This window comes from Ammospiza caudacuta, chromosome 4, assembly GCF_027887145.1.
Source record: "Ammospiza caudacuta isolate bAmmCau1 chromosome 4, bAmmCau1.pri, whole genome shotgun sequence".
Lineage (NCBI taxonomy): Eukaryota > Metazoa > Chordata > Aves > Passeriformes > Passerellidae > Ammospiza > Ammospiza caudacuta.
In genome coordinates, this window is record NC_080596.1 from 71,234,685 (window position 1) to 71,247,639 (window position 12,955).

Genomic DNA, 12,955 nt, shown 5'->3' on the forward strand with positions numbered 1-12,955 from the left:
GTGAGGTGGCAGTGGTGGCAGTATTGGCAGTGCTGGCAGTAGGGTGACAGAGATGGCAGTGTGGTGGCAGAGCTGCAGCCCCTCTGGGGAGGACCTTTGGTATCTCTCATTCCCCTTTGGTATCTCTCATTCCCCTTTGGTGGCTCTCATTCCCCTTTGGTGCCTCTCCTTCACCTTTGGTGCCTCTCCTTCACCTTTGGTGGCTCTCTTTCACCTTTGGTGGCTGTCTTTCACCCTTTGGTGGCTCTCTTTCACCCTTTGGTGGCTCTCATTCACCTTTGGTGGCTCTCCTTCACCCTTGGTGGCTCTCATTCACCTTTGGTGGCTCTCTTTCACCCTTTGGTGGCTCTCTTGACCCCCCCAGTGCCTCTCCATTGGACCCATCCCCTGGCAGCTGCACATCTGCAAACTGCTGCCCTCAGAGGGACCCTGTGTCCTGCAGAGTCACCAGTGCTGTCCCCAAGGTGCCCCTCAGGGTGCAGGGCCTGGCCTGGGGACATGGGAGGGACAAATGATGGCAGTAATAATTTAATTGCTGTGTATGAGGGAGGTTCCAGTGCAGGGCCTGGATGGGGATGAGTGGGGGCCAAATGGTTGCAGTAATTCTTTTAATTGCTCTGTAATGAGGAAGGTCCCAGTTCAGGGCCTGGATGGGGATGTGGAAGGGCCACATAAAATTGAAATAATTGCAGTAATAATTTAATTGCTGTGTAACGAGGAAGGTCCCAGTGCAGGGCCTGGATGGGGAAGTGTGGGGGCCAAATGACTGCAGTAATAATTTAATTACTGTGTAATGGGGAAGGTCCATAGGGAAGCAGATACTCTGATCAGGGGACTCACCCCAATGCCATGAGCACTCTGGGAAGGAGGGAGGGCTCGCAGTAATTCCCAGTGAAATCAGAACCCAGGAGAGCTCCAGGGGCTGCCTCTTGCTGCCTTTGCTGTGTCTCATTGTTCGGAGCCTGGAGCTGCAGAGCATCTTGCATTGCCATATTTGGGGCTGAGATGGAAGCAGGATTAGATGTATGTTATTTATATGAACCATACCTTCTTACTCAGCAGATTGCCTGTCTGTGTTTATTCAGTGTCACAGCTGCTGGCTCCACTCGAACAAAAAGTTTCTGGCTCCTCTTGTCTGTCACTGTGGATCCAATACAATGGGGCCAGCTGGAGTCAAGTCTGGTGTCTGTGTGTCTGTGTCATCCTGGGGAGCCCAGGGACAGAGCCCAAACTGGGCTGGGCCACAGCTGCACCTGCACAGCTGCACCTCCACAGCTGCATCCATCCCCCCAATGCATCCCCAGAGCTGCATCCCCAGAGCTGCATCCCCCCAACTACAGCTGCATCCACCCCAGTGCATCCCCCAGCCAGAGCTGTGCAGCTGCTGGTGGTGGCCACGGGGCCCTTGGGTTGGGGCACGTCCCCTCTTGTTTTGGGGCACATCCCCCCTTGTTTTGGGGCACATCCCCCCTTGGATTGGAGCACATGCCCTGAGCCATGGCTGGGCTGGAGGTGGGACCCCAGAGCTCAGGGCACACAGAGATCCTGCCCAAAAGGCCACAGTGACAATCTCAGGGTGACAACAGTCCCAGGGTGACAAGCCCGGGGTGACAATCCCAGGGTGATAGTTTCAGCGTGAGCCAGGGGTGACAATCCCAGGGGTGACACCAGACTGTCTCTTGAGCCCAGTGTGACAATCCCAGGGTGACAGTCCCAGAGTGACAATCCCAGGGTGACAGTCCCAGTGTGAGCCCAGGGTGATGCCAGGCTGTCCCCTGAGCCCAGGGTGACAGTCCCAGAGTGACAATACCAGGGTGACAGTTCCAGAGTGACAATCCCAGAGTGACAGTCCCAGGGGTGACACCAAGCTGTCCCCTGAGCCCAGTTCATCTCTGGTGTCCCCAGAACCTGGTGCAGGCCTGGCCCTGCAGGGGCTGTGGCAGGAGGGTGGTGCTGCTGGCACTGCCCTGCTGTGCCCTGTGTGTCACACCTGGGCTCTCAGGCTGCTGGCACTGCCCTGCTGTGCCCTGTGTGTCACACCTGGGCTCTCAGGCTGCTGGCACTGCCCTGCTGTGCCCTGTGTGTCACACCTGGGCTCTGAGGCTGCTGGCGCTGCCCTGCAGTGATGGCCCTGGCAGTGCTGGGGGTGGTTGGAATGGTCTCAGAATTCCAACCTGAGCAGTTCTGGGGTTCTGTCCCTCCCACTGCTCAGGGGCTGGGTTGGGTGCAGCAGCTGGCAGGGCTTGCTCCATGCTCTGTTCTACACAAGGTCCCTGCAGGTGCTGTCCTGGCCCTGCTGACTCCAGTCTGTGCCCAGGAGCCCCTTGGCAGGGGCTGGATCCAAACCCAGCAGAGATCCCAGGGATGGGGGCTCATCCCAGCTGGGGTGGTACATGCACAGCCCCCCCCAGGCTGAGGGACCAGCCCTGCCCCATTTCCATCTGAAATCCCAGCCCTGCCCCATTCCCTGGCACATCCCAGCTGCAATCCCAGCCCTGGCCCATTCCGTGGCCCATCCCAGTTGGAATCCCATTCCCTGGCCCATTCCCTGGCCCATTCCTTTCTCCTTCCCCATCTGGAATCTGAGCCCTGCCCCATTCCCTGCTCCTTTCAAAGCTGGAATCTGAGCCCTGGTGTTTTCCCTGCCCCTTCCAGAGCTGGAATCCTATTCCCTGTCCCATCCCAGCTGCAATCCCAGTCCAATCCCCAGTCCCATTCTCTGTCCGCCTCCCCAAGCTGGAGCCCATCCCAGCTGTTCCCAGCTGTGCTGCCCTGCCCGTGCTGTCCCTGTCCCAGCTGTTCCTAGCTGTTCCCAGCTGTGCTATCCCTGTCCCAGCTGTTCCCAGCTGTGCTGCCCTGCCCTGCCCGTGCTGTCCCTGTCCCAGCTGTTCCTAGCTGTTCCCAGCTGTGCTGTCCCTGTCCCAGCTGTTCCCAGCTGTTCCCAGCTGTTCCCAGCTGTGCTGCCCTGCCCGTGCTGTCCCTGTCCCCAGGGCTGCAGGAGCTGCTGCTGCTGGCAGGGCTGAGCTCTGAGCACATCCTGCTGCAGATGGTCTGTCTGGCACCCCTCGGTGAGAGCTCAGACCCCAGCAGCCACCACTAGAAGTGCTCGAGGATTTTCCCTCTGAGGAAAGGGGCTCTGCAAGGAATCAGACACTCCAGGGGAAAAAAAAAAAACCTAAAAAACCCCCCCCAAAAAAAAAAAAAAAAAAAAAACCACAAACCCTCCAAAAACGTGGTTGTGGGTTTGTTTTTAATCAGGGATGCTGTAAAATCTCGAGTGACACTTCATCCCACAGGCAGCAGCAGAGAAGGCAAACACCAATAAACATGGAAACAGGGGCACAACCTTGCAGGGAGCTGGGGCTGCTGCTGAGGAGGAGCTGTGGTGAAATGTTGATATCAGCAGCCATGGATGGAGCTGTGGTGAAATGTTGATATCAGCAGCCATGGATGGAGCTGTGGCGAAGGGAAATGTTGATATCAGCAGCCATGGATGGAGCTGTGGTGAAATGAAATATTGATATCAGCAGCCATGGATGGAGCTGGGTGGAATGTTGATATCAGCAGCCATGGATGGAGCTGTGGTGAAATGAAATATTGATATCAGCAGAAATGGATGGAGCTGGGTGGAATGTTGATATCAGCAGCCATGGATGGAGCTGGGTGGAATGTTGATATCAGCAGCCATGGATGGAGCTGGGTGGAATGTTGATATCAGCAGCCATGGATGGAGCTGGGTGGAATGTTGATATCAGCAGCCATGGATGGAGCTGTGGTGAAATGAAATGTTGATATCAGCAGCCATGGATGGAGCTGCAGGGAGCAGGGAGAGGAGCTGGAGCTGCTGGCGCTTGGAGCTGGTGATGTGGCAAAGTTTGCTCCAAAACACCTGGATTTTTGCAGGTTCTGGTTTAAAAATCTGCCTGACTGTTCCAGAAGGAATAGGAGGCAACCCTGAATCTTCCCTGAATTTGGGGGTGTTTGGTGAAAGCAGCCAGGGCTGTGTGAAAGGATCTCCTGAGCTCAGTTTAACATTTTGTTCACTTTCTGTGCCACCCTTTTGTCCCCCTCAGGACTTTCTCCTTTCTTTCTCTACAATAGTATATATTATTATAGATACTCTATAATAGTATATATTTTTATACATATTATATACTTTCCTCACTCCTTTCTCTGCAAAAGTCCCTGTTGGACATATTACAATATATTTTTCACAGTTCTGTTTTTTTAAAGTATTTAGTCTTATTTGTAAAGCCATCTTTTGAAGCTTATTTCTAGTTCTGTTTTTCTCTCAACAATGCCTGTCCTATTCCCTAGTATTTTAAAGTTAGTATTTCTTCTCTTCAAGTTTGCATACAGATATATATTGTTTTTTCTTTCAACAATGTCTGTCTTATTCTATATACTTTTTAATTAGTATTTCTTCTCTTAAAGTTTGCATACAGATCTATGTTTTTTCTCTCAACAATGTCTCTTATTCCATATATTTTAAAGTTAGTATTTCCTCTCTTAAATTTTGCATACAGATATATATGTTTTTTCTCTCAACCATGTCTGCCTTATTCTATATATTTTTAAGTTAGTATTTCTTCTCTTCAAGTTTGCATGCAGATACATGCTGTGTAAACTTTGTGTTAAGTTTGAACATTTTTTACAAATCTGTTTCCCACAGTTCCCCTCTGTCCCCGTGGAGCTGGGAGAGGGAATTTGTGGAGACTGAGGTTTTTAAAAGCCAGCCTGAGCTTTTTTGTTTGCTGTTTGTTACCATTCTAAACAAGATGGGATCTGGCCAGGGTTGTTATAGTAACTACTGAGATTTCCTCAAGAGAAGGGGAAAAAATAGCAGCAGCCCCATTCATGCCTTGCTGCAGCTCTCCATTCAGAGCTGCTCTGCGAGAGGGGAGGGGACTGCAGGGACAAAGCCACGTCCCTGTAATGAGCACAATTATATAATATATAATGATATATATATTTAATTATGCAGCATTATATGTGGTTATATTTATAAATAGAAATAGTAGTTAATGTAATGTAAATAATGGATAATATAATGCAATATATGGAATAGAGAATATAATATAGTATATAATGATATAGTATTATATGATATATAATATAGTATATAGTATGTAATAATATATATGTTATATAATATATTATATAATACTAGTATAAATAGTATATAGTATATAATGATGCATAATGTAGTATATAATAATATATTACTAATGATATAGTTATATTATATTATATTATAATCTTATTATATTATGATCTTATTAATTATATGTTTATATATTATATAATATATCATTTGCTATTTATATGTAGTTATATTTATAAATATAAGTGGTAGTTAATATAATGTAAAATAAATTGTAGTTAATATAATGCAATATATCTAATAGATAAAGTAATATAATGTGATGTAATATATGATATGATATGATGTAATGTAATATAATGTAATGTAATATGATGTAATGTAATGTGATGTAATATCATGTGATGTAATATCATATGATGTAATATAATATAATATAGTATAATATTATGTTATGTTATATTATATTATATTATATTATATTATATTATATTATATTATATTATATTATATTATATTATATTATATTATATTATATTATATTATATTATATTATATTATATTTTTAGCCCCCTGGTCCAGTGGGAGGTGTCCCTGGCCATGCAGGTGAAGATCTCTTTCCCCCCCAAGGTTCCCTGATGTGATTTCCTGGGTTCCCCCCTTTATTCTGGTTTATTTCCCTTGCAGAGCCGGCTGAAGGAGGCAGTGCAGCTGCTGGAGGATTACAAACACGGCACTCTGCCCCCAGGAGTCACCAACAAACAGGTCAGAGGGGAAAACCCTTCCATTTCTGCTTCTTCCCTGGGGAGGGCTCTGCTCAGGGGCATTTCTGGTGTTTCTGGGGGCAAACACCAACTGCTCACACTATTAAAGGGAAAAAAATGTCATTTTTTAGCTGGATGAAAGCTTTTTGTCACTCCTGTGAGTTCTGTAGCAGCAACTGTGTGGCTCAACCCCTGCCCTGTTCCTGTAAAATAATTTCAATTTGTCCCCAGATCCCAACCTTGTCTGGGCTGTTCCTGCACAATAATTTCCATTTCTGTCCCAATCCCAAACTCATCTGGGCTGTTGCTGTACAATAATTTCTATTTCTGCCCATATTCCAACCTTATCTGGGCTGCATCAGCCCCTGCTCTTTTCCTGTACAATAATTTCTATTTCTGCCCTGATCCCAACCTGGTCTGGACTGTTCCTACACAATAATTTCCATTTGTACCCCAATCCCAACCTCATCTTGGTTGTTCCTGTACAATAATTTCCATTTCTGCCCAGATCCCAGCCTTGTCTGGGCTATTGCTGTGCAATAATTTCCATTTCTGCCCAGATCCCAAGCTCATCTGGGCTCCTCCAGGAGCAGTGGGGACGTTCCTGCCCCAGGGATGGGAGCAGGAGGGTGTGGAATGCTCAGGGATGGGGTTCCTGAGGAAAAGATGATTTTTGGGACGTAGGGATGGGCTGGGTGATCTCTCCAGGACCACATCAGTCCCATTTTCTGGGCTTTTCCCCATATTCCTCTGCAACTTGTGGAAGCAGGGATGAGGATTTTAGAGGAATCAAACTGCTCTTGGAGTATTTTACCTCCAAGTGTCGTGAAACAAAAAACTTCAATTCTTTTGTGGGTGTTACCTGAAACTCTTTCCCATTCCTGTCCATGTTACCTCAAACTCTTCCCCATTCCTGTCCATGTTTTTTTTTTTCCCAGAATATGGAGTTTTTGCCCAGAATATGGAGGTTTTTACCCCTAATATAGAGGTTTTTGCCTGAAATATGAAGTTTTTTGCCCAGAATATGGAGGTTTTTACCCATAATATGGAGATTTTTACCTGGAATATGAAGTTTTTGCCCAGAATATGGAGTTTTTACCCATAATATGGAAGTTTTTGCCTGAAATATGGAGATTTTGCACAGAATATGGATGTTCTTACCTAGAATATGGAGTTTTTACCCAGAATATGGACGTTTTTACCCATAATATGGAGGTTTTTACTTGGAATATGGAGGTTTTGCCCAGAATGTGGAGGGTTTTGCCTGAAATATGGAGGTTTTGCCCAGAATATGGAGGCTTTTCCTGGAATATGGAGTTTTTACCCATAATACGGAGATTTTGCCCAGGTTGTTCCAGGCTGCTGCCAAAGCTGGGATTGGCACAGGGTGTGCTCTCTCTGCTGATCCCTGCCAGGAGATGGAGAGCACAGACTCCACTGGGTCTGGGAGTCCTGTCTTGACCATGGCACCAACCCAGGGGCTTTTCATGGCTCAGTTTGTGCATCCAGCACAAAAGGACCCAGCTCTGTGTGATTTCATGTCCCGTAAAGGTGAATTAATGTCAGGGCTGCCTGAGGGAATGCATTCCCCCAATAAACAGGGATAGAAGTGCTGGGTTGGGAGCTTTTCCCCCACACCCTGTAGGTCAGAAATCTTCTTTTACCTTTTTTCCCATTCACAACTATAATTTCTTCTCATCAGAGACAAATAACAGGAGGAAAATGAAGGAAATTCAAACTCCTGCTCACTTCAGAAGGGGCAGCTGGTGTGGAAGGTGCTGTGCTGGGGAACAGGAACAGCTCCCACAGAAAATCAATGGGAAATTGTCACAAGGCAGTGGCTGGGGCTCTCCTGGTGTCACTGTGCTCTTCCAGGCAGCACCTGATGGGGAGGAGAAGGGATTGACTGGGGAGGAGAAGGGATTGGGGAGGAGAAGGGGTTGGGAAGGAGGAAGGATGGAAAGGAGGAGGGATTGACTGGGGAGGAGAAGGAGTTGGGGAGGAGGGAGGGATTGGGAAGGTGGAGGGAGGGAGGAGGAATTGGGAAAAAGAAAGGGTTGGGGAGAAGGGAGTGGGAAGGTGGAGGGATTGGGAAGTAAAAGAGGTTGGGAAGGAGAAGGGATGGAGAGGTTGAAGTGATTGATTGGGGAAGAGAAGGAATTGAGAAGGAGGAAGGGATGGGAAGGAGAAGGGACTGGAGGGAAGGGATTTGGAAGGACAAGGGGTTGGGAAGGAAGGAGGGATTGGAAAGAAGGGACTGGGAAGGAGAAGGGGCTGAGGAGGAGAAAGGATGGGAAGGAGAAGGGACTGGGGAGGAGAAGAGGCTGGGGAGGAGAAAGGGTTGGGAAGGAGGGAGGGATTGGGAAGGTGGAGGGATTGGGAAGGTGGAGGGATTGATTGAGAAGGAGAAGGGATGGGAAGGAGGGTTTGGGAAGGAGAAGGGGTTGGGGAGGAGAAGAGACTGGGAAGGAGAAAGGGGTTGGGAAGGTAGAGGGATGGACTGAGGGGGAGAAGGGTTGGGAAGAAGAAAGGATGGGAAGGAGAAGGGACTGGGAAGGAGGAAGGGATGGGAAGGAGAAGGGACTGGGAAAAGGGGACTGGGAAGAAGAGAGTGAGAAGCAGAAGGGGTTGGGAAGAAGAAGGGATGGGAAGGAGGGATTGTTTGGGAGCAGGAGTGAGGCAGCAGCAGTGACTCAGCCCCATCTGCCCGAGGCAGATGACACACAGCCACTCTCTGTGACAAATGACACACAGCCCTCTCTGTGACAAACCACTTTGCAGACTTTTGACCCACATTTTGCAGAGTGACAAAGCCAGGCTCTTCCCAGGGTTCATTCAGAATTCCACTGGGGGAGAGGCTGAACAGGCTGGGAGGGAATCCAGGTGAGGGAGGGGAAGGAAATCCAAGACGCAACAGAAGACTGAAGAGAGAAAATATAATGGCAGAGGATTTTCCCCCACCTTGTGCTGATCCACACAGTGGAGTTTTTGCCCTTTAATTGTGAGAGTGGAGCAGCACAGGGCTCACCTGTGCCCCTCAGAGCCCTTGGACTGGATGTGACACACCAAGGAATGTCTGAGCAGGCTGAGGGAGAGCCACACTCACCTCAGGGGCTCAGAACTGATGGGGTCTCTGGGGTGGAGATGACCCTGAGGTGTTGGAAAGTCTCTTTTTCCCAGCCCCAAGACTGAAGAAGAAGTCGAGGAATCTCATTTTCAGGGTTGTTTATTTGCTGTTATCTATTTCATTGTCTGTCTGTCCTGCTGAGATCTGTCCAGCAGGTCGGGTTGGGGCACACTGACACCCTCAGGGCAGTGTTAGCTTTATATACCAAAATACTTTATTTACAATAATTTTTCAATGCCCATCACCTATATTAGACAGTCTGGCTCTACTCTAAACCAACCCAAAAGTGTCAACATCACAGCAGAAGATGGAGGCCAAGAAGAAGAAGGACAGAACACACCCAGATTCCTCCATCTTGCCACTTGAACCCCCATTCTAAAAACCCCAAAAATCTGCTTTTTCACCCTGTGACAAATTCACCATGATTCTACTCAAACCTTTGTGGTTTGTAACTCCTCACGCAAAGTTGGGAATTGTTTCCATGGGCTAAAATCCAAGGCACAGGTGGCTGTGACTCCGTGCCAAGGTCTCTGAGCCCCCTGCCAGGGTCTGGAGTCCTCCAGTGTTGGAATCCAGGATATTCCTCTGAAACTCAGGAAATTCCTCTGGAACCCAGGACATTCCTCTGGCTGCCCTGGATGGCTCCAGCCGCTGGCAGGGGGCTCAGAGACCCTGGCACAGAGCCCAGGACCCCTGTGCCTTTGATCTTGACCCATGGAGCCAATTACCACCTTTATATGAAGAATTACAAGTCAAGAGAGTTTAAGTAGAATAACAGTTTGTAATGGGGTGAAAAATAGATTTTGGGGGATTGAGGTCCCAAGATGGAGGAATTTGGGTGTGCCCTGTCCTCCTTCTTTCTCCTTCTTCCTATCTCCATCTTCTGGGTGATGTTGGCACTTTTGGCTTGGTTTGAGGTAGAAACTCAGTGTCTAACATGGGTGATAGGTATTGGGAAGTTATGGTAAATAATGTAATGGTAAATAATGGTAAATAATATTATGGTCAATCATGTAATGGTAAATAATGCAATGGTAAATAATGGTAAATAATGTAATGGTAAATAATGCAATGGTAAATAATGGTAAATAATGTTATGGTAAGTAATGCAATGGTAAAGAATGTAAAATAATATTATGGTAAATAATGGTAAATAATGTTATGGTAAATAATGCAATGGTAGATAATGGTAGATAATGTTATGGTAAATAATGTAATGGTAAATAATGGTAAATAATGTAGTTTTTAGTATAAAAAGATAACACTGCCTCGAGGGTGGCCAGTGTGCCTCTGTCTGACCTGGGAAGGAGAAAGGATTGGGAAGGTGGAGGGATTGACTGAGGAGGAGAAGGGTTGGGAAGAAGAAAGCATGGGAAGGAAGGAGGGACTGGCTAGGAGAAGGGATGGGAAGGAGAAGGGACAGACCTACAGCAGGTTGGAGAAAGAATGTTATAGATAAGAAATAATAAATAACCCTGAGAACAAGAACAGAAGAATTCTGACTTCTTATTTGACTGCCAAGCTGGGAAAAGAGACTTTTGTGTGTCTCAGAGTCACTGTGGGCAGCAGAGGTTCTGAGAGCCCAGGGCAGGCACAGGGATGGATGTGCTGGGTTCTGAGAGCCCAGGGATCGATGTGCTGGGTTCTGAGGGCCCAGGGCAGGCACAGGGATGGATGTGCTGGGTTCTGAGAGCCCAGGGATGGATGTGCTGGGTTCTGAGAGCCCAGGGATGGATGTGCTGGGTTCTGAGAGCCCAGGGCAGGCACAGGGATGGATGCCCTGGGTTCTGACACAGAAGCAGCTCAGGGCAGAGTTTTGGAGCGTCGATCCCCCCAGCAGGAGCAGTCCCCCCCTGAGAAGGCAGCTCTGAGCCCAGGCAGACGAGTTGTTTTGACAGAGCTCTCACCAAGCTCTGTCTGAGGCTCCGCGCCGCAGCAGCCGCGCCTGACAGAGCTCGAATCCCTCTCATTGAGGAATCCACGGCGAGTTGGAGGAGCTGCAGCCTCCAGCAGCTCAGCACAGCCCCTGGCGCCTGCTGAGATGGTTTCAGCACACGAGGAGCGGCAAACACAGAGCCTAGAGCTATGTCACAGCAAGCAGCTCCTCCACACGCAGCTCCTGACAGGGTTCTGGTGGAGCCAGCCCCGCTCCGCCGCGTTCCCCAGGCAGCTTTTTCCAAATGAGCTGCAGTGCCGCAGCCATGGGCTATCTAAAGATATAAAAATCCCTCTCAGGAGCTGTGATTGTGCTTGCAGCACGTCCCCAGGACCGTCTCTGGGGTGGTTTGCAGCAGAAATGCTGCAGCACTGGGCAGCAGCAGTGCCAGCCCTGCAGCTCTGCCCCTTCCGAGCCTCCCCACCCTTCCAGAGGCTCCTGAGCTTCCTCCTGGACTGGATTTCACTGCCCAGCAAAGTGCCCATTAACCCAAGGTGGGAAAAAGCCATTTCTGGGGCCTCATTAGCCAAAATGAAGAATTGATCCCTCACCTGTCGATAGCTGCTGCACTGCTGAGAGCTCCTCACTGAGGGGGGCTCTGGGGTTTGTTCCTGCGTTAGAAAGATGTTTTAAAAACAGGATTTTCAGCCTGGCTGTATCAATTATGTGGTCAGCAAATCAGAGGAGGAAGAGCTGCTTGATCAGTATTTATTCAGGGCAGCAAGAAAACACACTCCATTTCTTCAGCTGAGCTTATTTCCTTGAGTTTTTATTGAAATATTTAAAAGCCAGGCTTGTTTTTTTTTTTTTTAAATATGCAGCTGAGTGTTTGTTAAAATGCCCCCAGCCCCAAATATTCTGTGCAGTGGGAATACCCCACACTGTCATCAATCCCCCTCTCCAGCAGGCTCTTAGGATTTCTGAATTTTTCTTGAAATGAAAACTTATCTTTGGGAATTGCACCAATTTGGGGTGGTTTTCTGCTCTCTTGGTTGTTGGGGTTAAATATTTGAGGAGGATTAGAGAAGGTGTTTGGGGAAGAAAGCCCCTGATGGCCTTGGGGAGGTGGATTTGGGTGGTGGATCCAGAAATGTTTGATGGAAACAGCAGCTCTTTGTTAGCAGGGCTGGGGAGTTTTGGAAAATTAGGAATTTTTGCTGTGGGAAGCCCAAGGGAATTGTGGGGTTTGGTGAAATTCCTCCTCCCTGCTCCTGTGTGAGGGTGAGGGGCAGCTGCTGCCCCCTGTGTCCCCTCTCATCCCCCTGTCCCCAAACCAGGGTCCTGAGGAGGGAGGTGAGGGGGGGAAGGAAATGTGGAGGATTTGTGCTGATGGAGAAACTGCTCCAGTTGCCATTTCTGCGCCACCTGTTCCAGCTCTGCAGGTGTTGGTTCATGGTCATGGGATGGTTTGGGATGGAAGGGACCCTAAACCCAGCCATGCCACCCCTGTCATGGCAGGGACACCTCCCACTGTCCCAGGCTGCTCCTGTAAGGGGTCCTTTGGTCCCTCAGCTAGGATTCCTCAGGGACTGGGAGTGGGGTGGGCTGAAGATCCCTCCCTGTCCTTGATGTCCCTGCCCCAGATGTTCCTACCTCAGATGTCCCTGTTCATGATGTCCCTGTCCAAGATGTCCCCATCTACGATGTGCCTGTCCTGCATGTCCCCATGCTGAGGGTCCCTCTCTGTCCATGATGTCCCTGTCCCTGATGTCCCTGCCCTGGCTGTCTCTGTCCTGACTGTCCCTGTCCCTGATGTCCCTGTCCCAGGTGTCCCCACCCTGGCTGTCCCTGTCCCTGATGTCCCTGCCGTGGCTGTCCCTGTCCATGATGTCCATGATGTCCCCATCCATGATGTCCCCATGCAGAGAGTCCCTCTCTGTCCCTGATGTCCCTGTCCCAGCTGTCCCTGTCCCTGATGTCCCTGTCCATGATGTCCATGATGCCCTTGTGCTGGATGTCCCTATGCTGAGGGTCCCTCTCTGTCCATGATGTCCCTGTCCATTATATTCTTGTCCATAACGTCC

The 12,955-nt window shown here is 48.8% G+C and overlaps 1 protein-coding gene across 1 annotated transcript in view; it reads left to right on the plus strand.

Annotated features, from left to right (window-relative positions):
- Positions 1-12,955, plus strand: part of SFXN5 (sideroflexin 5) — a 104,560-nt gene that overhangs the window by 12,035 nt on the left and 79,570 nt on the right. The window contains exon 3 of the mRNA XM_058803622.1: positions 5,792-5,869. Coding sequence (XP_058659605.1) covers positions 5,792-5,869 — 78 coding nt within the window. The remainder of the gene's footprint in view (positions 1-5,791; positions 5,870-12,955) is intronic.